This window comes from Chaetodon auriga, chromosome 13 (genome assembly GCF_051107435.1).
Source record: "Chaetodon auriga isolate fChaAug3 chromosome 13, fChaAug3.hap1, whole genome shotgun sequence".
Lineage (NCBI taxonomy): Eukaryota > Metazoa > Chordata > Actinopteri > Chaetodontiformes > Chaetodontidae > Chaetodon > Chaetodon auriga.
The window spans coordinates 7284282-7308489 of NC_135086.1; the positions used below are offsets into that span (position 1 = coordinate 7284282).

The 24208-nt window shown below is 42.0% G+C and overlaps 2 protein-coding genes across 6 annotated transcripts in view; one reads left to right on the forward strand and one right to left on the reverse strand.

Annotated features, from left to right (window-relative positions):
* Nucleotides 1-14657, reverse strand: part of myo1b (myosin IB) — a 59213-nt gene extending 44556 nt beyond the window's left edge. For 4 of the 5 annotated variants that reach the window (XM_076746476.1, XM_076746474.1, XM_076746475.1 and 1 more), the window contains exons 1-3: nt 14316-14534; nt 5915-6061; nt 2798-2913 (exon numbers count right to left, since the gene is read on the reverse strand). In XM_076746476.1, coding sequence (XP_076602591.1) covers nt 2798-2913; nt 5915-6040 — 242 coding nt within the window. In that variant the 5' untranslated portion in view covers nt 6041-6061; nt 14316-14534. Of the gene's footprint in view, nt 1-2797; nt 2914-5914; nt 6062-14315 lie in introns of all 5 variants that reach the window. The other variant, XM_076746471.1, reaches the window with a different exon arrangement.
* Nucleotides 14658-15549: 892 nt separating this feature from the next.
* On the forward strand, nt 15550-23543 carry LOC143330935 (eIF5-mimic protein 2-A). Its single transcript, XM_076747716.1, has 12 exons — nt 15550-15642; nt 16681-16754; nt 17206-17382; nt 17680-17774; nt 17884-17949; nt 18144-18279; nt 20716-20825; nt 21070-21240; nt 21578-21724; nt 22066-22204; nt 22454-22576; nt 22808-23543. Exons 2-12 carry the CDS (start codon nt 16691-16693, stop codon nt 22837-22839), a joined length of 1260 nt encoding a protein of 419 aa, XP_076603831.1. The 5' UTR covers nt 15550-15642; nt 16681-16690; the 3' UTR covers nt 22840-23543.
* Nucleotides 23544-24208: the final 665 nt, after the last annotated feature.

A 24208-nucleotide genomic window follows, 5' to 3' on the forward strand; every position in this document is an offset into this window, starting at 1 on the left:
CACAACTGTCGAGCTGCTTCTAGGTTTACATGTTTTGAAGCAGAAGCACTGCATGGTTAATATTGAAAGTTCTGTTTCTAATGAAGAAAGCCACACAAAAATGTACTATATATACTCATATTTTTTGTATACACTCTTGATGAAAAGTACACAGGATGTGGAAAGTATATTGTTCAGGGAATAAACGCTTACATTTTGGAAAATAAACATTTGTTTCTTTACAGACGTTAGATGAGATCAATTTCAATTTCCTGTCTCCAAGGTCAACACAGCATTAGCATTATTAGCCTAGCGTTAGCTTATGACAAACTGTGGAAGCAGGTGGACACAACTAACCTAGCTTTTTTGTGTGTCTTCTCATATCTCCAGTAATGTGTTATTGAGAGGTATGTGTGTATTTAACTAAAATTAAACACACATTGTAAGGAAGAGTTAGCTTATGCACACCATGGAGGTCTTGTCTAATTGTGGCTTTTTGCGAGCTAACTAGATAGAAGACATAACTACAACCGTTTGGGGCTGAAGAATACGTTTTCCCTTTGACAGGCTAGCTGTGCCAGCTTGGTAGCTTTTGTGCTAACCAACGCTAAGTCATGGGGCTATATGCTAAAACAAACAGACAAGCAATTGCTATCACTCGTCTCGTTTTTTAAATGACACAGCTAGAAATTACACATAGAATTTCCCCACGTATTGGTGTTGTTGTTTTTTTTTAAATTAATCTTATTAAATTCTTTATTATTTATTTTGTGTTACTTGTTTTTTTAAGTATTGACGCTTGTGTTAAGTATCACTTAAACAAGCTAGGGTTGCTAATAAATTAGCCTAAATGAATTAACTAAAACTGACCAAAGCTTAGGTACAGGTGAAGTAGCTTGAACCGTGCTAATAGTGGAGCCATTTTGTTTGCTAAAAATGACTTTGAGAATAACCGGGATGATGCATTTGACAGGACTGGGGGTTTAACATTGCTTGAGGTCGATCAATGCAAAGCCACAAAGCTTGGTCCAGATGGCCCGACCGTAGGATTAAGATCAATTTATGTAGCATGTTGAAACAATCTGCCTTTGACTGGCATTTTATGTCTTGTACAAGTGCGTGTCCTATTAAATGGGGCTTAATCTTCTTTACTTAAAAGACTAACGGTAAGATGATTTTAACATGTTTAGAGGTCAATATGCACAGTTTCTTTTTGCTTGTGTAACCAAGCCATCCATCACTAGAGATGCAGTGGTGAGGGTCGTAGCAGTTTTCACTCTTGGGGTTCTGTTTTTTAATCTATTTGTAAATGCTTCTACTTTGGACATACATTTTCTGGTCTCTGGTCAAGGGTGAAGTATTTCAGCTACTCTGGTTTAGCGTGACATCTTCAACATCGCTCTGTGGCTTCACAGATGGCTCGGACATTTGTCTTAGTTTTTAAAGTTTCAGCCAGATCAGCTGGAACGGCTCAGGCGGACAGCAGAGAAGTACTTGAGTCTCGTGTAAACAAGGAAAACCTGTTTTTCGGAAACAGCCAGCCTTTATATCTGTTATTCATTATTCAAGAGCTTAAAGAAAGTTAGCAGCTTTAAAAAGGATCACACCTGTGTTTTTGCATGTTCATAGAAATCTTTCATACTTTACATCACTGCCTTTTTAAGGCAGACTCTGGTTTCAGTTTGTGTCAGCCTTTTATGCAACTGATCTTGCAAAGACTTTGACAAATGGTTGGCTCCTTAGCCTTTAGCCTTGGTAACTATCCAAATGATCTTGTGGTATGGCACTTAAGAGCAGAAACTGCTATTTTTGAAAATGCTTGTCCACTGCCAAATAACAACCTTTTCTAAAAGCCCCAATATTAACCATCCTTATCTTTCTGATAATGCATTGTCTAACATCTCTGTTTCAGCTATTCGTCGGCACGTTGGTCTGTCCTATGAGAGCAGAGCACAGCCAGCACATGTTCCTGGTCAATACTCTGTCCCAGCTCTAAGCCAACATAAGCACAAAGCAAAGACAGATTTTGGTTTGTTTGGATTTGTTGTGGGCAATTAACGTTATCATCACTCAACAGGTAAGTCTGGACACCTCCTAAAAACATGATGCATTCCTTTCAAACAATGCACTGAGCCGCTGACCATGAGAAAACCTCCTTGTATACGCCAGTAGTCCCCACTGGTACACAAAAGAAACGAGGGGAGAAACAGGCACTGAAAAACAAAAAGGGGCAAAACAGCCTGAAACTGTGTCATGTCAGCTCTGTAGCTGGCTGTAAAGCAAAGCCGAGGAACTTGCTTTTGTCCACAGGGAGTATGTCTGTTCTGGGACAAGGGCACTCTCGCTCTTTCAGCCTGTCTCTCTGAGGGGTTCTGCTGCAGCCTAGAGACACAGCAGGCTAATTGACGAGTGCTGGGCTTTGTTTTATCTTGGCAGCCTCACAGCAATGCTGACTTAATGTTGCCAATGGACAGATGGCATGCCACAATGCTGAATGGCCAGCCGAAGCACCAGACTGACTCTCCATATAAGACCTAGTGTCCCTCTGATCTCAATCCCCCACTTACCCCTCCTCATTAGTGGCTGGGTCCAAATTGTTAATCCTTACAGAGGTTTGCAACACACAGTATCTTCAACCAGACAGATGACGGTTCCTGCTCGAAAAATTCAGACTAACAAAGCCTTGAGAAACACTTTGTGAAGTGCCAACCAAATTTAAAACCTCACTGTCAAACTTCAAGTGCCTGAGCCTTAAGCAAGACATAAAATTTACATAAATACTAGGTGGTTTTGGAGAGGATGTGGGAGGTGGACTCACATGTGTGGACTAAGCTCATAGAAGTTCCTGTTGCGATACTCCTCCACTTTGTCTGGCGTGTAGATGGGCAGGGACCGGTAGGGGTTCATGGAGATCACCACACTGCCAATGTATGTCTGGAGGGAGAAGAATAAACAGTTTGTGTAAAATACTGAAAATGCTGTGTGGATTCACATTGACTCACAGGAGCACTGGTTTCAACACCTTTCACCCAATCTGGGTGTCAATTGTTAAGTCGAGGTGGGAGGAATTCTGTCTCCGTCAGCTTTTCTCAGCTGGGTATTCTTAATGCATTGTTGAGGCATGCAATGCCTGAAGTGGAGCTGGAGACACGTAAAAACAAGGAAAAGTTTATGGAATCTGTGGGCTGGGCAGTAAACACAGACTGCAAAGAGGTCAAGGTGCTGATGGAGGGTTTTAGCGAGTGTGTGTCTGTGTGTAGGAGTATTCATGCTGCTGTACTGATGCCTGACGGGCCTAGATATTTGTAACTGGTGTTAACAGAAAGACCTAAAATTCTTAAAAAAAAAAATTAAAAGTTTTCAAAGAATCACTCTAGGTTAACTGCTTCCCATGAAAAAAAAACATTACAGCATCAATATATTATATGTAAATGTAAGAAAAATAAAATATATTTAACACGTCAGCAGTTGGATTTTAATCAAAAACCCGCAAGCAGATAAAGTTTTCTCTGTTTCAGTTAAAAGAACACATTTATGTAACAATCACACAGGTCCTGTTCAACAGATAACACTTGTCAGATATTTCTGAGAGCGAATGCAACCAGCCATCATCTTCATCATCCTCCCACGCTCAAAACAAAGCCCAGATAGCACTTTCAAACATCCACCTGAAACATTTTCTTTGCTTTCCACAGTAATGGCTGTTGCATAACCCACTCTGACAAGAGTGGTGCATGGCCTTCCCTGTGGCAACACCACAACCTCCCACGGCCTCTCCTTCAATAGCCCACCGGAGGCAAACTGAGGCCTTTTCAAGTGCAGAGGACGGGCACAAAGGGAAAGCGTGTGTGCAGTGTAAACAAAACATCACGTGTTAATGAAGGGTTTTCTTGACCAAAAGCAGAAAGCACAAAACTCATTTTTCAGCCTTTTGCAAAAGACTTCATGGTTGTTTCATGAATCCTCTGACAGATCAAAACATAAAACTGGTGTCAAAAAGGCTCATTTATAGGAGCCCTGAAACAGCTCTGAACTGAGGGTTTTTAAGCTTTTTCACGCCACATCCAAAACAGATAGTTAATAAACAAATAACTAGAAAAAAGAAAAAAGAAAAAAGGGGCTTTCATGCATGTCTCCAGTGTGGTGCATTTCAGATTCACAACAGAAAAAAGTGAAACTTTATACCAAATATGACAGTGTGCTCTTGTGCTCACAAGGGGTTTTTAAGTATTCCCATTCGTTTTTCCATCCCTGCTGCCTGCCCATTATTAATATCATGCAGCTCTCTTATCATGGAGGTTTCTCGACATCTTTTGACCTTTTCACTGCAAGACAGACAAAGACAGACACATTTTCTGCTGCATGTTTTCTTTTGCATTTCCCCACAGGTACAGAAATGCATAGGAAGTCTGCTGTCTGGCTTGTTTTAAAACTCCATCTGTTCACTTGCTAAATTATAACAGCTTGGATGATACCCCACATGCCCCAGAAACGACACAAATTAAACTACTTTTTTCTTCAGTCACTCAGCTTTTTAACTCTTCAGCGTGACAGTTTGGAAATCTGCGTACAAGACAGCATAGATATGACTTGTGTTCGTGAAAACTGGCAGGTGCTCAGGTCTGGGGCTGTGATTAATTTAAAATGGGTGGGTCTGAAAGTTCAGCGGTTCTGTACAAAACATATGAAGGCATCTTGATCTCGTCATCTGTCATGAGAAGCCATTAAAAAGACTTACATAGATGCTAGTTATATTTCTAAGTGAATATATTTCAGATAAATATTGGGGCTGATCATCCTGCTCCAGTTTTGGTGTGAAGGAAAAGAAGGCGTTACACATAATCTTAACTCACAATGCAGAGCTAATGGTTAAAAGAAAGAGGGCTTCAGGAGTTAAATAAGTGAGAAACGCTCATTGATTCTTCTTGCTCAGAGAAAAAAAAAAAGAGTGAGGCATAAGGAGCAGGGCAGCAGTTACGAGGACGATTTTCATTCTCCTTGATTTTCCAGAGTTATTGGATACATGATGCGCTGTCCCTCTGGAAAACAAAGCCATGTTTCTTCTGCTGAGAGCCGTCATATGATAGTTTGGGGTGGGGGTGGGGGCCATTTGTAAGGAATGATGCCACATGAGGGAAAATACATTCACATGCAAGGATTGTGCGCCACAGATTTATTGGATAAGTACAGGCTTCAGAGCTTTTCCTGGTCATCACTCTTGAGGTGCAGCTTAAGCCACGAAAAAAGCTTCCATTACGGACTTCATACCATGTGATTTACCTTTCCATGAAGATGCAACTTCTGCTTTCACTTCATAGTTATTGCTAAACAAAAAGGTAAAACTAGAAATATTAAGATGTTGCGCCAGGGCAATGAAAACATCTCTTGAAGGAGCATATATTACATGAATAATTTGAAAGGCACAACTGTCCGTGTTTAACTCCACAACATTTAGGGCAGCACCACATGGGAGATAAAAGGGTTTGAGGGCTGGAGTCTCGAGCAGCCAACCTGCAGAGGAGAAAATCCTGGAGTACCACGGCACAAAAGCCCGGAACCAATTGTCTGATGCAGGCGTGATAGTTCAACAACCCCCTTCTTCTCCAGATATACAGCCAGCCAGTCCCTTCTTGTCCCTGAGCTCTGGATTTCATGGCTCATTTAAAGGCATCATCTACATTCCTTGGTGATGTGATTTATTGATTGGCTGGTTGCTGTGGTCTCTGTATCTGTGCCACCTCTGTAGTCAAGGCTAAAATGAGTGGAGGAACAATGGAGTTATGAAAAGTATCTGCATGTGCCCTTAGGGAAGCAGCCTATATGAGTCCTCGGAGGCAGGGACAAGCAGTCTCACGCAACATTGTTACAATGCTACTTGAATGAGCTTCAATCGGATTAATGTGATGTTTATTTCAAAGTGAAACGGTAGACTTACGTAGATCTCATTGTGGTCAAAGCGGTTCTTCAGGTTCTCGAGGAATGACTCTTCAGACAGGGGTTCCAGGAGGACCATGTCTCCAACCCCGATCATGTTGTCTAGAAGTGACGTCTTCACCTCCATTTTGGCTGCAGGTGTCGCCCCCTGGACAGAAGTACAGAAGACAGAAGATAAATCACCCGTGCTGTAAACTGAAAAGGTATCTGTTGATTTTTGGACAACCAGCAGCGCTATGGAGCAGTGTATCGATGAATGGGGCCATGCTTTGTTTGCGTCCTGCACCTGCACATGTGCACGCACTTGAGTGGCACGATTCGCACCCCGTTGTCGTTTTTACACTATTAAGCAGATAGACAGTTGGTGGCAGTAATGCTCCAACAAACATAATGAGCCAGCAAAGTCTGTAGAGAAGAAAACTGCCAGCAAGCAAGCACAGATGTGTTTCGGTGAGGAACGCTTGTTCTACAACTATATTGCTATTTTTTACAATTAATAGGCTACTATTTCATGTTTGTTGCCCATTATCTGTGAGGTCTTCAGCAACGTTTTATGAGAAGCATTCCTTAATCAGAAAATAAACAGTCCTAAATTTAGCCAAATCAAATAAACTCTGCGGTGGACATGTTTGTACAGCAGTGGTTTGACTCCAGGGGAGGAGTGGATCCTTTTGATTGGCTGTTCAGTCTTGTTCTCCTGTGGCATGTGAGAATGTCCCATGGGCAATTACATAACTAAGGAACTTTGCCCTTGACCTCTGGGTGTCTGCACAGCTGGAAAATGCTCCCGTTTTGGGGCTTCTTATAAATCAAAGAAATTGCCCCCCCAAAAGTAAACTGCTTCATATTTCTTTTTCACCCTGCTTGCTTGCTGCAGCAATATAATATTTGTGGCTGGTAAAGGATCTGGGCTGGAGCGCACCATGACAAAGACTCTGCTGGGGGTTGCAGTTTTCAGTCCAGTGTTGCCTCCCATCTCCTTTGGGACAGTAATCCCAACGCTATACGGCTGGAGATAAAAGAGGGGCCTAGAGTACATTCAGGGCCTTGATACAGGGCTTTGCTGTACTAAAAACCCAATGTCTGCTGTTGTGACACACAGATGAGGCCATACAGTCATCTATTGTTCATTGCTTCTTAGTACGGACATCTTTTTATTTGCATAACCAGAAACAAACACTGGCTGGAGCAGAGTGAAAATACAACAAAGCTGTGATGTTTTCAATACTTTATGCTTTTTAATAAAAAAGGCAGCAATGTTAGTGGAAATTAGAATAGGGGCTGAAAATAGCCAACATCTGACACTCTGCCTGGGGGAAAATACAATTTTATGCACAGATTATTATCACACAAATATCTGCTGCAGGCACAGAATTCTGTGGCAAGTTCATGTTTGGGGATTAAACAACTGGATCAGAGGGTAATACAGCATGTGATCTGAAACGACTGGTGGACGACTCGGGGCTCCAGCATTTCAGTGTAAACGCCTCTATCAGCCATCAAGTGAACTTTTAGAAGCAACTTCTGAGCAGCATGACATTCCTGAAAAAGATGGATCTCCCGTGCAGCTTTCCACTTTACCTTTTCCCTGGCTTCTGTTCCCCTGCAGGGCACAGTGTTATTGGCCCATAAAGAAGTTGCCCTGCTCTTGGTAGGAGGCAAGACTCAAGTTCCAAAATCACTCACTCTCACACTCAGCATGAGAGCAAATCTTTAAAAGGTGGGCCAAGACAGACGGGGAACAATGTTGAAAAATGACTGACGTTCTTGGGCAATTAAAACACCTTAAAAGGGCTGCAGGGCTGCAAAGACACCAACAGCTCCATCTCGACTCAGAGGGACGTACAAAACAGGTGGAGAAGTATTTGCTTGCATGTCGCCCCACGGTCCAGTGAGATCTGTTACCTTGTGCCCTCCAGCTAGTGCAATGTGATGGCATTGTGCCAAAACATTCCCAGTGATGGCTCACGTCTACCAGCTGCTTTTGTTGTCTGCATTGCAGTTTTAAATCAAGTTATTTCCTTTTAACATAGCAGCTGAGTCTCTGGAGGGACGACATGCCAATCACCTGCCCTCACACCATATGTTTTATTTTCCGTAAGGCTTTTATTTTCAGTTCACAGAGATTGATTCACGTTGTAACAAATTTGGTCTAACATTTATATGTCATACATGTAAATACATGCAAATTCATGACCAATTAATGACCCTCGCTGAATATTGACCATGTAGAGCATCAGATAATGTGTGCATTAGCCTGGCACAATCAATCCTGGCCAAACCAATTACAACAAAGTACTCCCCAGCTACTGCAAACTTGCTGCCTGACAGGAAACACATAGACATGCGACCGTGAGTTAAGGGACATATCCCTCCTCAGTGAAAACAGACGCTGAAGCCTGTCGGTGACCTGGGGGAGAACACTCTGTCTCCATGTCGCCTGGGTGCCTGTGCCATTCGGACCAATGACATATTGCGTCTGTCTGCAGCCTGGGTGCCCTCAGCTCCTTTGCTGATAACCCACTACCCCAGATTTGGAGCTGGCTTCTAGGCAGCCAGTCACACAATCCCATTAATAAGAGTTGCTTCCTGCTGCTAACTGTTGAACTGGATCCAAAGAGGGAGAATGAGAGAAAACCTGACAGCCTTGATTAATACCCAGGGGATTATCTTCACTGCTGAGTGCTGGAGAGATGAGGAATATCACCAGTCTGTGTTGGTAAAAACAGATTTTTTTCTTGCGGTTTGTCTCAATGTACACATGAAGGACAAACAAAAACTCCCAGTGTTATTTTGTTTTTTGTTTTTTTTTAATACACTCATTTTATCTGTCTAAATCAAAACAACCCCACAGTGAACCCTTTGGCGAATTACTCTTAGGAACTGGATTAGAAGTGTCCCGCTCTATCAATCTCTCTGATGCATTTTGCATCAGAGAGATTGATTAAATCTCTTTGATGCATGTTTAGTAGGTAAGCATCACATGTGCCCACACGGTTTAGCGGTTATTAATCTCAAATCTAAATCTCATGAATCAGAGACGCAGAGAAACTTATGGTCAAATACCCTCGTCTGGACGCGTGTCACCTTAACAGAGCGCGCTCTCCAAAACCGGACTGGCACTGTGCCTGCGTGCGGCAGACAGGGGTGGTTTACATGCTCAAGTTTGGCATATTAAAAGCTGACCTGATATACCAAAAGGATCAGAAACCCTAGTTTCTATTTCTATTTATTAAAGCATATTTCAAATGGCTGGATCTAAATGGAGACTCTACTGAACTGTATGCAACACCTACAAGAGGGATGCAGTAAATGAAACAGAAGAGTGTTTCAATGACAATTACTTTTGGCTCGGACTTTCTGGTGCAAGTGTCTGTCACTGTTCATCGTTAGCTATCAGTGATATAAATTCAAGGTAATACTTGCTGCTGGCACTAAGCCCCCCGCCCCTTCGCTGTCATGCAATATGCAGCAGGCTGGCAAGATCAACCAGGGCACGCCTTGAATGTCAGGAGAAGGGCACTACTTAGTCACTGTTTTTATCCTACATAGAACATACAGAACAAGTTGCCGAATTCAAATTGAAATTGGAGTTTGACCCATAATTCCCACAGATTAAAGAGCTGTATTTAGCAGAGCGAAGTTGCTTGACAGAAAGATTTTATCGTTGGAAGTCTGACAGCGATGGGTGGCCTGGACCCGGGATTTCAAATGCATGTAAGTGACAATGTGATGAGGCACGCTTTGCCTGCTGCCTCTGACCTACATTTCCCCTGCAAGGTCAAGCTCAGAGGAAAACATGGAAAAACACCATTAAATGTACATATATTATTTACAGGCCTGAGGGCTAAAGCCACGTGTTCATTTCTGTTCTTTAGCAAGGAGAAGAGTCACCAGACCAAAAGTCAACAGCCGTGCAGGCACTAGTAGTGGCCTAGTAGCGAAAGTACAAAATTGGAGCCAATAAACCAGCTGTTACTTGTTAGGATGTGTATCCTTGATTCAAAATAAAGCTGCTCAGAGTGGCTATCGGTTCGGAAATGGTCAATATTTTCATCACAATCAACAAAGCAAGCTCGCAGTCTCCAATGACGTGCTCTGTGTGCAGGTAAATGGGCATTGTGTGAGCTACACTGAGAGATGATTGGCGTCATTCTACCTTGGGAGCAGTTGTTTGAGAACACAGTGGCATGGCTGTGTGCAAACAAATGATAATAAAAATCTATTATGCAGCGTAAGAGTCTGTAAATTCCCCGCAGATCACGCCGGCCTTGTCACGGGGCAGGAGAGTCACAACATGACAGGCTGCTGGCAATGATGGCGATCAGAGCTCCTCCCCGCCGGGGCTGTGCCACAGAGCGGGCCGAGCTGCTGCCTGAGAAAGTGACCCGGAGGTCCAGAGTCCTCACCGCTGCTCCAGGTGTGTGAGCAAAGGTGGACGCACAACCAAACTGGCAGCGACTCCACTCGCAGGCAGCCGCAAAAGACTAAACACGCCGACCACGTTTCTCAACAACTTGCGCTTTGTGATGGCTATTGAATGATTTCTGCCTTCTGTCAAAAGTGCACACATTGGTGAGGCGAACGGAGTTTTCATGACACACAACCATCCAGGCTGGTTAAACATAAACCTGTAACCCAAACAAACACTGGGCTTTATTTACAATACAGCTCAAACAGCGCGGAGACATCAGGACGGGTAGATTTACAAAACATGAGCCTACAGCTGGCAATCAAACTGACAAAGGAGCAACAACCTACCATAATTAATCCACTCAGCATGCAAAACCCTGATTGAACCCCAGAGAACAGACATTTAATAACTGTCTTGTATGTTGGATTTAAAGCTTCTGAAAATATATTTTCTCTTCTATGACCAATGGGATCCTACAACCCTGATTCCAAAAAAGTTGGGACACTAACTAAACAAAACAAAACCAAAATAAAATGTGATCACTTGCTCGACCTTTTTGACTTACACTCATTTGAAAACAGTACAAAGACAATATATTTAACGTTTGACCTCATCAGCTTCATAGATTTTTGTAAATATCTGCTTATTCTGAATTTGATAGGACAGGAGCAACTAAAGACTGAGAAAGTTGTGGAACGTTCCAAAAACACGTGTTTGGAACATTCCACAGGTAAACAGGTTCATTGGTTACAGGTGAGAGTATCATGATTGGTTATGGAGGAGGCTTCCTGGAAAGGCTCAGTCGATCACAAGCAGCAACAGCATCCCAACTTTTCTAGAGTCGGGTTTGTACATGATTAGAACATAATCTGCCAAAGTTGGGACAGTTCTGGTCATGTCACATGACAGATGTCTGGATTTGTTTGGTGCTTCCTGCTGATTTAATGTGTGCAGGACTTGGTGATGCACCAATCAGGTTTTAGCAGCATTTGAAAAGAAAAGGTGGTGACTGAAGGCCTTTTTCAGAGCACACATGTTGACCTGATCAAACCATCGCTCTTTGGTGGAGGAGGTTAAACAACAGCTGAGCTGCGATAGCCTCTTCCTTTTTGGACTCTCTGGCTCTCGGTTTCCTCATGACAGAATGTCGAGATGGCTCGCTATTGGTCAGTGGCACAGGTCAAAGTTCCTCCCAGATGAGCTTATTGTGAAACACTTGCACAGGTTTACTTTAGCACTGCGAGCCTGTGCTGTCATACTGCGACAAGTCAAAATGTCTGCCGTGAAAAAGGGCTTGTTTGTTTACGTTTCCAGGCCGCTGTCAATCAAATCTGAACCACACACACACACACACACACACACACACACACACACACACACACACACACACACACACACACACACACTGGACTGTTAAAAGCATTCATTTTCACAAATGGAGACTAATGTTCATCATTTCTCTCTTTCCCAAAAACCAACAGTGATCTGCCCACAGTGGACAGACCACATGAAAGCTACCAGCCTTTACCACTGATTCCCATCATGAAACAGGTGGCAGTTTGCTTTGTACTCAGAACATTTTCACACTTGTAGCTCCAAAGGCAACTGTTTGAATCCAGTAAAATGCCTTTAGCAACAGAGCACAAAGCGTTCTTATTGAGTTTTACATAAAAACACTGGCTAACGGGCAGCCTTTCTATTTTGTACGACTAATATGGTCAACACTCCTCTTTTGAATCAGCTATGAAGTAAATACACACAGGAGAACCCTGCAAGGTTCCAATTTTTTACTGTTTTATAGTAAATGAAAGCTGTCCAACATGAAATGTTCCCCAAACTGCTGTGCATTAGCAGTTTCAGCGTCGTCTGCACTACAGGCAGTCAAACACTCGGTCTGGCTTGGTTCCCCGTAAGTGAATGGAGAAAGCAGCTGTACTGGACTTAACAAATCAACAGTAAGCTGAATGTAAATGTACAGCGTTATTGCTCGAGGTCCATAGGGAGACAAAGGGCGTAGAGTTGAAGCAGTGAAGTTCAATGGGTGGAAAATATTCTGAGTCAAACAGCACAGGAGAACGGTTCTTTGTTGGAAGTGAACTTCACGCTGATTTTTACCCTTTCGATTCCAAAGTAGCGTAAAGGAGCGGCAAAATTTTCAAAAATGAGATCTGATTAATCGCAAAGCTGAGGAGATACTGAACTACAGATGCAACCACATTTTCTTTTGATGCTTCCTGGCTGCAGGTGATGACCTTCTTGCAAAAAGCAGCTTCTCTGCTGCTGAAGGCTTTTCATGGTCCGGTTAGTGGCTGCCCCCGTCCATCACTGTTGATTCGGGGCTGACACAGGACGCACGCCTCAGTACGCTAAGCCGCACGGGTGCAAACACTATTCATCACCATGGCACTGGCTGGGGGACTTTGGTCCTCTGCACACACCACATTAGACCACCACATCTCAAGCAACAGTGTTCATGAAGAGGATTTTGGCAAGTTTAAAAAAAAAAAAAGCACTGATGCAACTGAAAGCAGGCCGGCCAACAAATTCACAGTGAGAAGAGCTACTGGAGGGGCCAACAGTCCGACACACCGTCGTTTCCAAGTCTGAGCTCAACGCTTGTTACTTTTTCCAGGAGTCTATCGAGCAACGCTGACGGCTTACCACACACTACCTTTCCCAGTCATCTTACATCACTGTTTGTTTGATCAGTGCGGGTAATAAAGTTCCCATCTGGTTTCCCAACTGAGACTCCAGCCAAGAGAGGCGGGACATATTTGTGGAAAACCACAAAGAGAGAGACATAATCCATTAACAAAAAGGGAAAAAAGAAAAGGGTCTTATCTGATCCTCTTGGGACTTCCAAGTTTCCAAGTTGACAAAATTGAAAAAGTGCAGGGTTCACAAGTAGAGCCAAGCACAGAAAGAGTGGCACCAAACCTGAACATTTAAAGCATCAAGTCGAGTTTTCCATGTAACATTTCCACTAAATTTACGTTTTAAATCAGTCATGGCCCAGTGCTTTGAAAGAATGTGTATTTCTATACTGTAAATGTACCAAGCAGCAGCAGCAGTGGTTTCATCCCTCAGGGGATCCCTGCAGAGAGAAAGCAGGTCAACTCTGACAAGGAGGAACTTTGGGATGTTTCTTAAAGAGGTGAATAGTTGTATTCATGCCGCCCGTGCTGAGCAGTAATGTATTCCACTCAGCAGCATTAAGAGAAAACCTGGGGCGTGCTGGAGGGTAAACCCACCTTCAGTCAGTTCATCCACCTTTAAAGCTGACATTGATCTTCTTCTGTATTCCACAGATCCCCGGATTACAGTTTACATAATGTAAGGATATATTCTTAATGAAACTGGATACTTTGGATGATCCTACAGAGGAGGACGGAGTTTGCTGTCTACATTTACCCCCTGCTTGACTGACAAAAACGCCCATTTCATAGAAGGCTTTGCGTTCACACATTGCTGTGTGATGATATGAATATTTGCTGTTACTGAGCCGCTGTGATCATCTCAAAAGACCAAACTCAGAGGGAGTTTTCACAGTTGACACATCTGTCCCACTGTCCTCTGCGGTGGTTTGGCTCCTCAATGAGAAAGACGGAACTTAAACCAGCAGCTGTAGGCAATTAGTGACCACACTTTTCTGAACATTGCTGAATGAGCCTCGGTTCAGGATTGAGGACGGAGACGAGCGGCGAAACTTAACTCGGACATGCTCGGTCCAACCAGTTGTCTCCTCCAGCCGTCACAATTCGTGCACAAAGAAAAAGACAGATTTTAGAAAAATAAAAATAAAAATCCCAACCCCCTCTGCAGGCAGAGAAGGAATGAATGAGTTTGGGGGCAGACGGACTAAAGTCTATGCAAAGTTAACTTTGGAGCAAAGTTTAGCGCAACAGTGTTCACACATTTGACTCAAACAAAGGACTCGCAAGTAGTTACATTTTCAGCAGCTCGCCAAGTAACAAGATGTCAAACTTGCCTCTTAATCTCTGCAAGAGTCGCTCCCTCTCGTCTTAAATCCACTCTACGGACAAAAGTAGGATCCCAGAGGTGATTCTCAAAGTGCGGAGTGGCTCCTGAAAGCCCCTTCCCCGGCTGTCTTTAAGTTGAACTCGTCTGCTGGGCTGGATGAGGCTGGACGTGGCTCTCATCCGGATCTCAGCACTTTGAATGGAGCTCTGGATGGACTTGAGAGTGCAGGGTCCGCCGGGCGTAGGGAGTGGCTGGAGCGGCGTCGCTGGGCTAGTCCAGCGTCCTCTAATCACCTCCAGCGCGGGGGGGAGGTTGGGCTGTGATGCTTTCACATGTTGTCGGAAAAATTGGCAAATCTTTTTTTTTTTTTTCTGTCCACATGGAGCACCCTTCATGAAACCCGATGGAAATGCAAACCTTCCCACACACTAACCACGCCAAATGTTTACCAAACACCAGCCATAACCACCGATATTAAACCACACATCCAAACAGCATATGCAAAGTTTTATGCATAAATCCAACTTTTTGTAGGCCAGGGGGTGGATTTTTCTCAGAGGACCTGAATGAGGTAGACTTTCTCTAAAATGAACGAATAAATGATGGACATGGATTTATAACTTATGGTAAAGTAATGCATTTAAAATGTCACTTTAATATTTGTCAGTAATAGGATTTCTGAGTCCTACATTTCGATCAAAATGTGTTTAATCATGTCTAACGAAGTTCCTGGAAGCAGAGCTATGATTTACGAGGTAAATGGTAACGCAACATTAAAGTTTTCCCTTCATCCCTTCGACAGATACAGCATCCACCCGACAGCACAACATCCCCCTCCTGTGTCTTAACACTAGATAGCAACGACTTGTTGACCCATTGTTTCATTAATCTGACTCTGGGTCAGTTTGGTGTGCGTTAATAGGTACGGTCAAGAAACTGATCCTGGTACAGTTTTTGAGGGGTAAAACATTTCTTCTATTCGTTTACCCATTAACTGAAGAAAATGACTTCGAACTGTACGGGGGGTTATTCCGAAGTAATGTCGTTATATTACTTCATCCTGCATAGTATATTGGGAGAAAATGCAACCATATCGCACTAATTATCATATTCAACGGTAAATTTGGCACGCGTATCTCACTCCGACATTTTTTTCTTCGTTTTGTCACAGTTTGTGAACTGCACTCTCCCCACACAAATGTACTGACCCACATAGAACCCGTGTTATTGCGCATGCGCGCCGTCAATTTCCTCTTCCTTGGAACTGATTGTATTGATACCCAGTGGTATTACTTTTATTTCACGGACTGTTTTTGCTCATAAAGAGGATTTAGGTGAGTTGCTGTTTGTTTTTGGTTAATACAATTGAGCCACGGTGATATATTTAAGCGTATTGGGGCTCTGCGTCAGGAAAATAACGGAGGCTAAAGCTGAGTGTAGTTAGCTAACACTGAAACGTTAGCCGGTCAGACATTCAGGTTGGTTCTGTCTGGCTTTAAAAAAAGATTTAATTTGTATTGTCACTGTCGTTCACTCAGTTTTTTTCTTTGCCAATAATTTAAAAAAAATGTCTAGAGTTTGATTTCACAAACGTATTTTCTTTTGATAGATTCGCATCATAAGTATAAACGCCAATCGACAAACGTCCATTACTGTTGATTTGAGTAGAAGTACAGTGGCTATCTATATGGTTAGCTTACCTCTAACATTAGTGTGAATATGAAGTGATGTCTGGCTTGTTTTAACTTACACTGCATGTGTGAAATACTGTACACAACGATACATTCACTGTGTTAACTACAGTGTTGTTCCCGTGCCTGTTTTACTGCGGCCCTCACCTTAATGTGGCTAATTAGTAAGTAGTTCGTTCAGAGCTGCAACAACTAGTCAGTTTTCAACTTTTGAATGAATCGTCAACTGTTTTTAGAATTGATTAATCGAGTATGAGTAAACTTTTTAAAGAAAATAAAAAAGCTAAATTCTCTGATTCCAGCCTCTTACATGTGAATATTTTCCGATTTCTTTACTCCTCTATGTCAGTAAATCTTTAAGTTGTGGACAAAGCAAGACATTGTAAGACGTCATCTTGGGCTTTGGAACACACTGATCAATGGTTTTCGCCATTTTCAGACATTTCATAGATTAAACACCTAATTACCTAATTGAGAAAATAACCAACAGATTTATCAGTTACAATCTTAAGTTAGTTAGCAGTTGTCACAAACTTCTACTAGGTGGTGACCAGAATAGTTGTTTTCAGCCATTTGCATTGTCTTTTCACTGTATCATTGATGCATAGGTGAAAAAAAAAAAAACTACTTTATTTGTATGTCCTAATCCTAATCTTATTTCTTTCTCTTATTGTCTTCCAGAGTGTCTTTTATGAGTAATCAAAGGCAGCAGAAGCCTACGCTAACAGGCCAGCGTTTCAAAACCCGAAAAAGAGGTGAGAAACTTAAAGGCATCTGTCCTCTTTGGTTGGATCTCCATTGGGTTCCATGAAGAACACCTCCTGCTTTTCATAGTATTGAGTTTTCTATCCAGCACCTTACCCGCTTACAATCACAGGCAGGAATATGATTGTAAGGTTTGATCGCTGAAGAACACGCCTCTTTGTTCGCTGACAAGATTTTTAGCACATTTTAATTTCCTCTTTGCGCACTAAATAAAGGTGTCCAGCCCAAAAATGTTGTGTGGCAAATAAATTCAGTTTAAGGTGTTACTGAAGAGTTGACACATACAGTGACTAAAGATAATTGAGTTGTCCTGTAGCACACGAAAGAGAATATGTGGTTCTACATATGTTCATGACCTGAGAATGGGTTTGAATATGTCTTTTAGAATGTCATGAGTGAGTGGCAGCGATAAACTCTGGTAAATATCTGTCTTTTCAACAGATGAAAAGGAGAGGTTTGACCCTTCCCAGTTTCAGGAAAGCATCATACAAGGTCTGAACCAAACTGGCACTGATTTGGAAGCTGTCGCAAAGTTTCTTGATGCCTCTGGTGCCAAGCTTGACTACCGCCGCTATGCTGAGACTCTGTTCGACATCCTGGTGGCTGGTGGGATGCTGGGTAAGAGACAGGACTCTTTCATATTTGTTTTGCCTTTATGAAAAAAAAAAAACAAAAAACATTTTTTAAAAGGAGCGATTATATCTAAGAAGACCTTTTTTCATGTAATTGCCAGTTTGATGGTGATAAAGTCAGTCCATTGTACAGGTGAGCATTGAGTCATTAGACTAATAGTCTCCTGGAAAATGTTTCTATTGTTCATTAAGCTTAATGCAACTCTAGACACAAATCACAAGCAGCTCATTTGAGGCATGAAGCCTAAGACTCACAAAAGTGCAAAAATGTGTTTCCTCTCAGCCCCAGGAGGTACCCTGTCAGATGACGTGACCCGCACTGAGTTCTGTCTCTTCAAAGCACAAGAGGACATGGAGACCATGCAGGCATATGCGCAGGTGAACACCATTAAACTCCCGCTCAGTTTTTACTGTTATCACAGCAAAGTTAAGAATCACATTTTTCGTTTGGTACAGATAATGAAACATGTTTTGTGCTTCCCTTTAGGTCTTTAACAAGCTAATCAGGCGCTATAAATACTTGGAGAAAGGTTTCGAGGAGGAAATTAAAAAGGTATGTCTTTTTCTCAACGTATGACAGGAACTCATAGTACCTGTCCAGGTCAAGCTTCTGAAATCATGCCCATTTTAGTCCAACTCAAATTTAAGAAAAAAAAAAAAAAAAAAAAAAAAAAAAAATCTGAAAATGTGTCTGACTCCATTTACCCTACAGGCTTGTGTTTACTGTGTATGTTTGCTCTTTGGCAGCTGCTGCTGTTTCTCAAGGGCTTCACAGAGTCTGAGCGCAACAAGCTGGCCATGCTAACAGGGATTCTGCTGGCCAACGGCAATCTCTCTGCATCCATTCTTAGCAGCCTCTTCAATGAGAACCTAGTCAAAGAAGGTACCTTCTTTTCTGCCTCATGGGCCTGCCGAGTACAAGTATTTTAACTGAGACAAAATTTGAAGGTCTGGAGAAGGGGGAAGACTCACATTGTACTTTCCAATTAATCTTGAAAAACAACTTAAACCATTTTTTTTTACCCTTTTAGTACCAGTAATTGTTTTTTTAATTGTTAAAATCAATATTCTCTCTTGCTTCCTTCCCAGCATCTGTCTTTTTAAAATGTGGAGCTAATTGTCTTCTCACTGATTTCCTAAGAGTTGTCCGAACAATTAATCCCAAAATTAGCAAAGTCCTTATTTATTTATTGTTTGAATAGCTGGGAACTGGACAGCCCACAATTTCCCATCCCAAATCTAGTGCAGATTGTGCACATGATAGAGCAATGAAACCAAACCATTCAAAATCATTCATGTTTTTCAGTTTTATACATGTATTGGAAACTCAGTAAACGTCTACAGTCATGTCCAATATGGGTGGCATCTGAGAAAGATGCATCAGGTATATAAAATGAATTTTCCAGGATTTCAGTTAAAGACATCACATTGATCCTGCACTGCATGAAGACGATTAACATCTTAATCATAGCAAGCATGACCCTTTGCAGCTCCAGTGATGAGATAATTTGAAATTATTTACTGCACAAATGAAACATTGAGAAAATCTCCACGAACCATTGCAGCTATTGTCAGCTGGCATGGACTGACACACCAAGCTACCCTCAAAAAACTACTGGCAACAAAGAGCAACTGATCAAACTATAGTCCAACTAATCCTGGATTGATTAGAAGGAGTAAATGAAAAAATCCTTTAATATCTCATGGCTATTGAACAGTAAAAACATAAACATGTATGTGTAGTTATTTATATATTCATATACAGGTTTGTGAATAGTCAGATGATCAGTATGGACAGGTAAGTAGCCATATGAGTAGTATAGACAGTTAAAGTCACATGATGGACCATGTTCAGCAGAGGAAATCACAAGCAATAAACAAATACATATGCAGCACCTTTAAAACATTTTATATATATCCAAAACAGTTCTCTTTGTAAGAGCATTTTCTGTCTGTTTCCACCCCTTACTGAGTTTTCTGTATAGTCTCTGCCAGATACTTTGACCGTTTCTGAACTGCCATCGTCAGCCTCTTTATAGTGTCGAGCCATGAGGTACTGGGGGTTGCCAGTTCTTACAGCATGCCTATTTTCGGCCAGTCTTGCCTACAGTTCACGCCTTGTTCTCTGAATATAAAAACAACCACATGGAGTCTCAAGTGTGTAAATCACATGTGAGGTATTGCAATTTCTAAACGACTTTATGTTATACTTATGACCTCTTATGTCAGTAAAATAGATGGTGTTTGTACATTTATTACCACAATTATTGCAAATCCCACACTTGTTGTGGTTACCCGCTGTGATGCTTCACCAAGTTTTATTGGAAGAAGATAACTCTTCACAGGTTTAGAATTAAGGGTCAGGGCTCTTCTGAAGCTGATGGTAGTGGCATCTGGAAGAGCTTCTCTGAGAGAACCTTTCAATATGACCCAGTTCCATTAATGATGTTTTTTAATTCTGTTTGCCTCACTGCTGTGTTGTGTCACAGAGAACACTTGATCTGAGCATTGTTGTTGCTTCTGTTTTTGGACCAGTAAGTGTTCTCTAGTGAAGCTTTTCACTTTATTGTAAGCTGTGGGTATAGTCTTATGTTTATATCCTCTTTTCTGAAATCTTTGACCCATGTCTTGAGCATCTTCCCTATCTTCAGCTTTTCTCTACTGCAACTTTGGCCAACATGCACTGATGCCAGTATACTGTCTGCATGAGCTTATAGTACATGCTTTGTCGAAAATCAGTTATAGGCAAAAGTTGCATTTGAACCCTCTGCAAAGGCTTCAGTCGAGATACACATATTTCACACCCAAACAAGAGTAAATGATTAGTTGATAGTCGACATTCCAAACCCCCCCCCCAAAAAACCCCACTGAGATGTGGCATTATGGAAACAGAATACCTATTGTATCATTTGTGTGAATGTGTTTTCATCACATGCTTGCAGTGTGAATCGATCATGTCGGATTTGCTTGTCAAATAAAAAAGAAACTGGCTGATGGACGGCTTCAGCCCAACGGCCAATGAATCAGGACTCTGAAACCCCAACAATAGATGGAAGCAGCTTTTATTTATTTCACATTTGCGAACTGCGTTACTTCAATGAGGTTCTCTGAAGTTATATTGTATTTTACTGAGGTATAGACTCACACCTGCCATGCAGTCTAATTTTGTTGACTGCATCATTGGTTTTTTAGGCATTGTTCCAGTTAAAACCTGTCTAATCGCATCCTGTGGAGTTGTTTACCAATGTATTACTCAAGCCTAACTTTATCCTGGCAGGTCTGTTAGCAACAGCTGACACATCTTCATGCATTTGTTCAGGTGTTTCGGCGTGCTTTGCGGTAAAACTCTTCAAATCTTGGCTTTCTGAAAAGGACATCGGCTCTGTTGCTGCCAGTCTCCGAAAGGTTGGCATGGACAACAGGCTCATGGTGAGAATGACAACTTAAACACAAAATCTTTTCGAGGCTAGAGGGCAGTAAGGGTCAGCAGTCTATCTGTGCACTTTAAAGAAGATAGTTTGATGGAAAGAAGACTAATCGGCACAAATTCCAGTCCAAGCTATTGTGGCATCCAGTGCCCTGGCACTTAATGAGCAAAGGATTCTTAATGGATGATTAAAGCTCGTCTGGCTGAACATGGCCTGCCTCAACAGTTGACTGTGTGCTTTTTCAGGAGCTGTTCCCTGCCAACAAGCGCAGTTGTGAGCACTTCTCGAAGTACTTCACAGATGCCGGGCTCAAGGAGATTTCGGACTTTGCGAAAAACCAGCAGTCCATAGGTGCTCGCAAGGAGCTGCAGAAAGAGCTTCAGGAGCAGATGTCACGTGGGGACCCCCTCAAAGATGTAAGCATTGGTCCTTTTTCAGCTCTTATTATATTAACCAATTTCCTTTTTGTGCATCACACGACTGAGGGTAGCAGTCAGGCTTGCTTTCTTCTTAACTTGTGCCCCCTTTTGTCTTGAGGAGTGCTGAAAAGGTTGCAGTGAATCAGTGACAAGTTGCTGAAATCCGCTCAACCTGAACGTATTCTCTGCTCCTACAAGCCTCTGTGTCCTGCCAGGGTTCTTATACCCCAGACTTGGGCAGGATTTGATAAGCAATAAGCCTCAGCATATGCTGCCCGTGGCATGCCTGCTTTTCCAATAACATGTGCTCCATCTCTGGGCTCGGCTCTTACAGATCATCGCCTACATCCGGGAGGAAATCAAGAAGAACAACATTTCCGAGCAGACGATGATTGGACTAATTTGGTCCAGTGTAATGAGCTCCGTGGAGTGGAACAAGAAGGAGGAGCTGGTCACAGAACAAGCCATCAGACTTTTAAAGGTGACACGTGTTGCTATGGCTCTGCTGTTCCTTGACTCTGGCAGTCATGAGAACTCGGAAATGAGAGATCTAAAGAAACTTACGGATGTCACTCTTAAATTGTGCCTTCAAGATGTTTCAAAATCCAGGCTGCTGTAGGCTTTGAACTCAGCAGAGAAGATAATTGATTTACTAACCCAAAGCCATTGAAAGTGGAAGTAATGTCAGAAATCAGAAAAATATCCTGAATGTTTTTCTGTCCTCTGCGAGGTCCAGAAACCTCCCACCCACCAGTTGTGTGAATCTTTACGATTTCTGTACAAATTCGTAACTTTTTAACTTCTCAATTTTTACATTCTCAGCAATACAGCCCACTGTTGAAGGCTTTTACCTCCCAGGGCCTCTCTGAACTGACTCTCCTGCTGAAGATCCAGGAGTACTGTTATGATAACATCCACTTCATGAAGGCCTTCCAGAAAATTGTTGTTCTGCTCTACAAAGGTAAGTTACACGTGTTCTCTTTCTCATGTGTAGCTCCCTTTTCCATCTTCACATTAGTGTTTGATTTATATTGTGAAGCTACATGTGAATGATGCCCGATGGCGTGAGATTATAGCCAAAAGTTTGTCTTGATTGATGCTTGCAACCTGCCAGATGACATTTGCCAAGCCCCTGTTGATGCATTTGTGCTGTTGGTGTTGTGTTGAATAGAATTTAAATTATTTTGTTTCCTTGTTCTTAATTTTAAAGCGGATGTCTTGAGTGAGGAGGCAATTCTGAAGTGGTACAACGAAGCCCATCTTGCCAAAGGAAAGAGTGTTTTCCTTGAGCAGATGAAGAAGTTTGTTGAATGGCTCAAGAACGCAGAGGAAGGTAAGCGCCTCACCCTCTCCCTTTGTTCTGTCTTTGTCACTCTGTATCTCCCACAGCCACAGGTTTCCAAAAAAACATGGCATGAGTCTGTGCTGCATCTCATTGGTGTTAAGCAACTGTGTTCACCATGTCTTTTCTGTCCCGCTTGTAAGTTTAGGTGACACTGGCAGCAATGCATACTGTGCATCGATGTTTGAACAGAGCGCTGAATGGTATTTTCTTTTTTTCCAGAGTCCGAGTCTGAGGAAGAGGAGGCAGACTGAGGACTTCTAGCTGTAACTACCATGTTGATTTGTATTTTTACATAAACATAGCACCAGATGCAGTAGAAGGATTTGTTACAGAAATCTGTCTACAGAAGTCTGTCTTTGTTTCTTCCTTTTCTATTCCCTACCTCCTCATATCTAGTTCAACTGTAATGTAAGGGCTTTAATATTGTTTTATTTTCAACATGTTTTCTGTCTGAATTAGGACTTGTACTCTTCTTTATACTCCTTCAGGAGCTGGTCTTAGTGCCACATTGGACTAAATAGACTGAAAACCCCTTTCGTGTAACAAAGGGGGACTTTTTTTTGGATAGATGGTTCCCTTTAAAATTAGCCAGTTTGGAGGCACATTTCACAGCTATTGTGGTTAGTCATGGAACTCTGCTTTGCCAGAGGTCCATCTGTGCAGCCATGATATCATGGTCCCCTGAAAGGCAAACTGTTTCTGTAACCTCATTTCACATTTCTGCCAATTATGACAACTTCTGAAATTTTTTTTGCCAGTTTTTAGATTGTGTCTCCATTATTGACGATGGAGATGTGCCATTTCAAACAGCAATGCTGATGGTTGCAATGCCCCATGGAATTAATTTTAATTGTTCTATACATCTTATGTAACAGAATCATGCTAGCTTTGTAGTTTTTTTTCCCCTTACCATACAGTTTGACTTTTTAAAATAAATGGAAATTAATGGTTTTCATTCCTGCTGTATTTACTGCTACATATGGTCACATCAAGTACTATTGGAGCGTGAATATGCAATGGAGAAAAATTATGAGCAATTAGAAGAAATTAGCAGTCATATATATATATATATACACGGCCAATCACACTGAAAGGTTCTTGTAGAGATTCAGGGAAATCCATCTGTTGTGTCACAGATCAGCCTGCGTTCCCTCAAAATTTTCCATTGGTTGATCTCTAGCCTCACCTAATCAAGTAATCAAGAAAGGCAGCTTAGAATGCGTGACCTGAGGTGCAAACAACCATCTCATTCACCTCACTTCTATCCCACTTTAAATGGTAATTATGGCTCAGTCAAGCATGCAAAAATGAGAGCGAGATGGTGATTCAAGATGTTATGAAAACGGAGGTCCATGCACATTCATTACGACAAGTCATTTTACAAAGTCTGAAAAACGGGCCGCTCGTTTACATGCTATGCAAAACAAATTCTGAATTTTGAGTGCATATTTAACCTCATGCTGGCCAGTGATGATGTGTCAGGAAACTGACTTTTGATTTCCCCAAACAACCAGGGCTTCAGAGTGCGGATGCATGACCATTATCTGTTCCTCTGGAAAGGATCCATTCATGTACGCTTGAGTATTTTTGCACATCTTTACAGAGGAAAATGTTTCACTT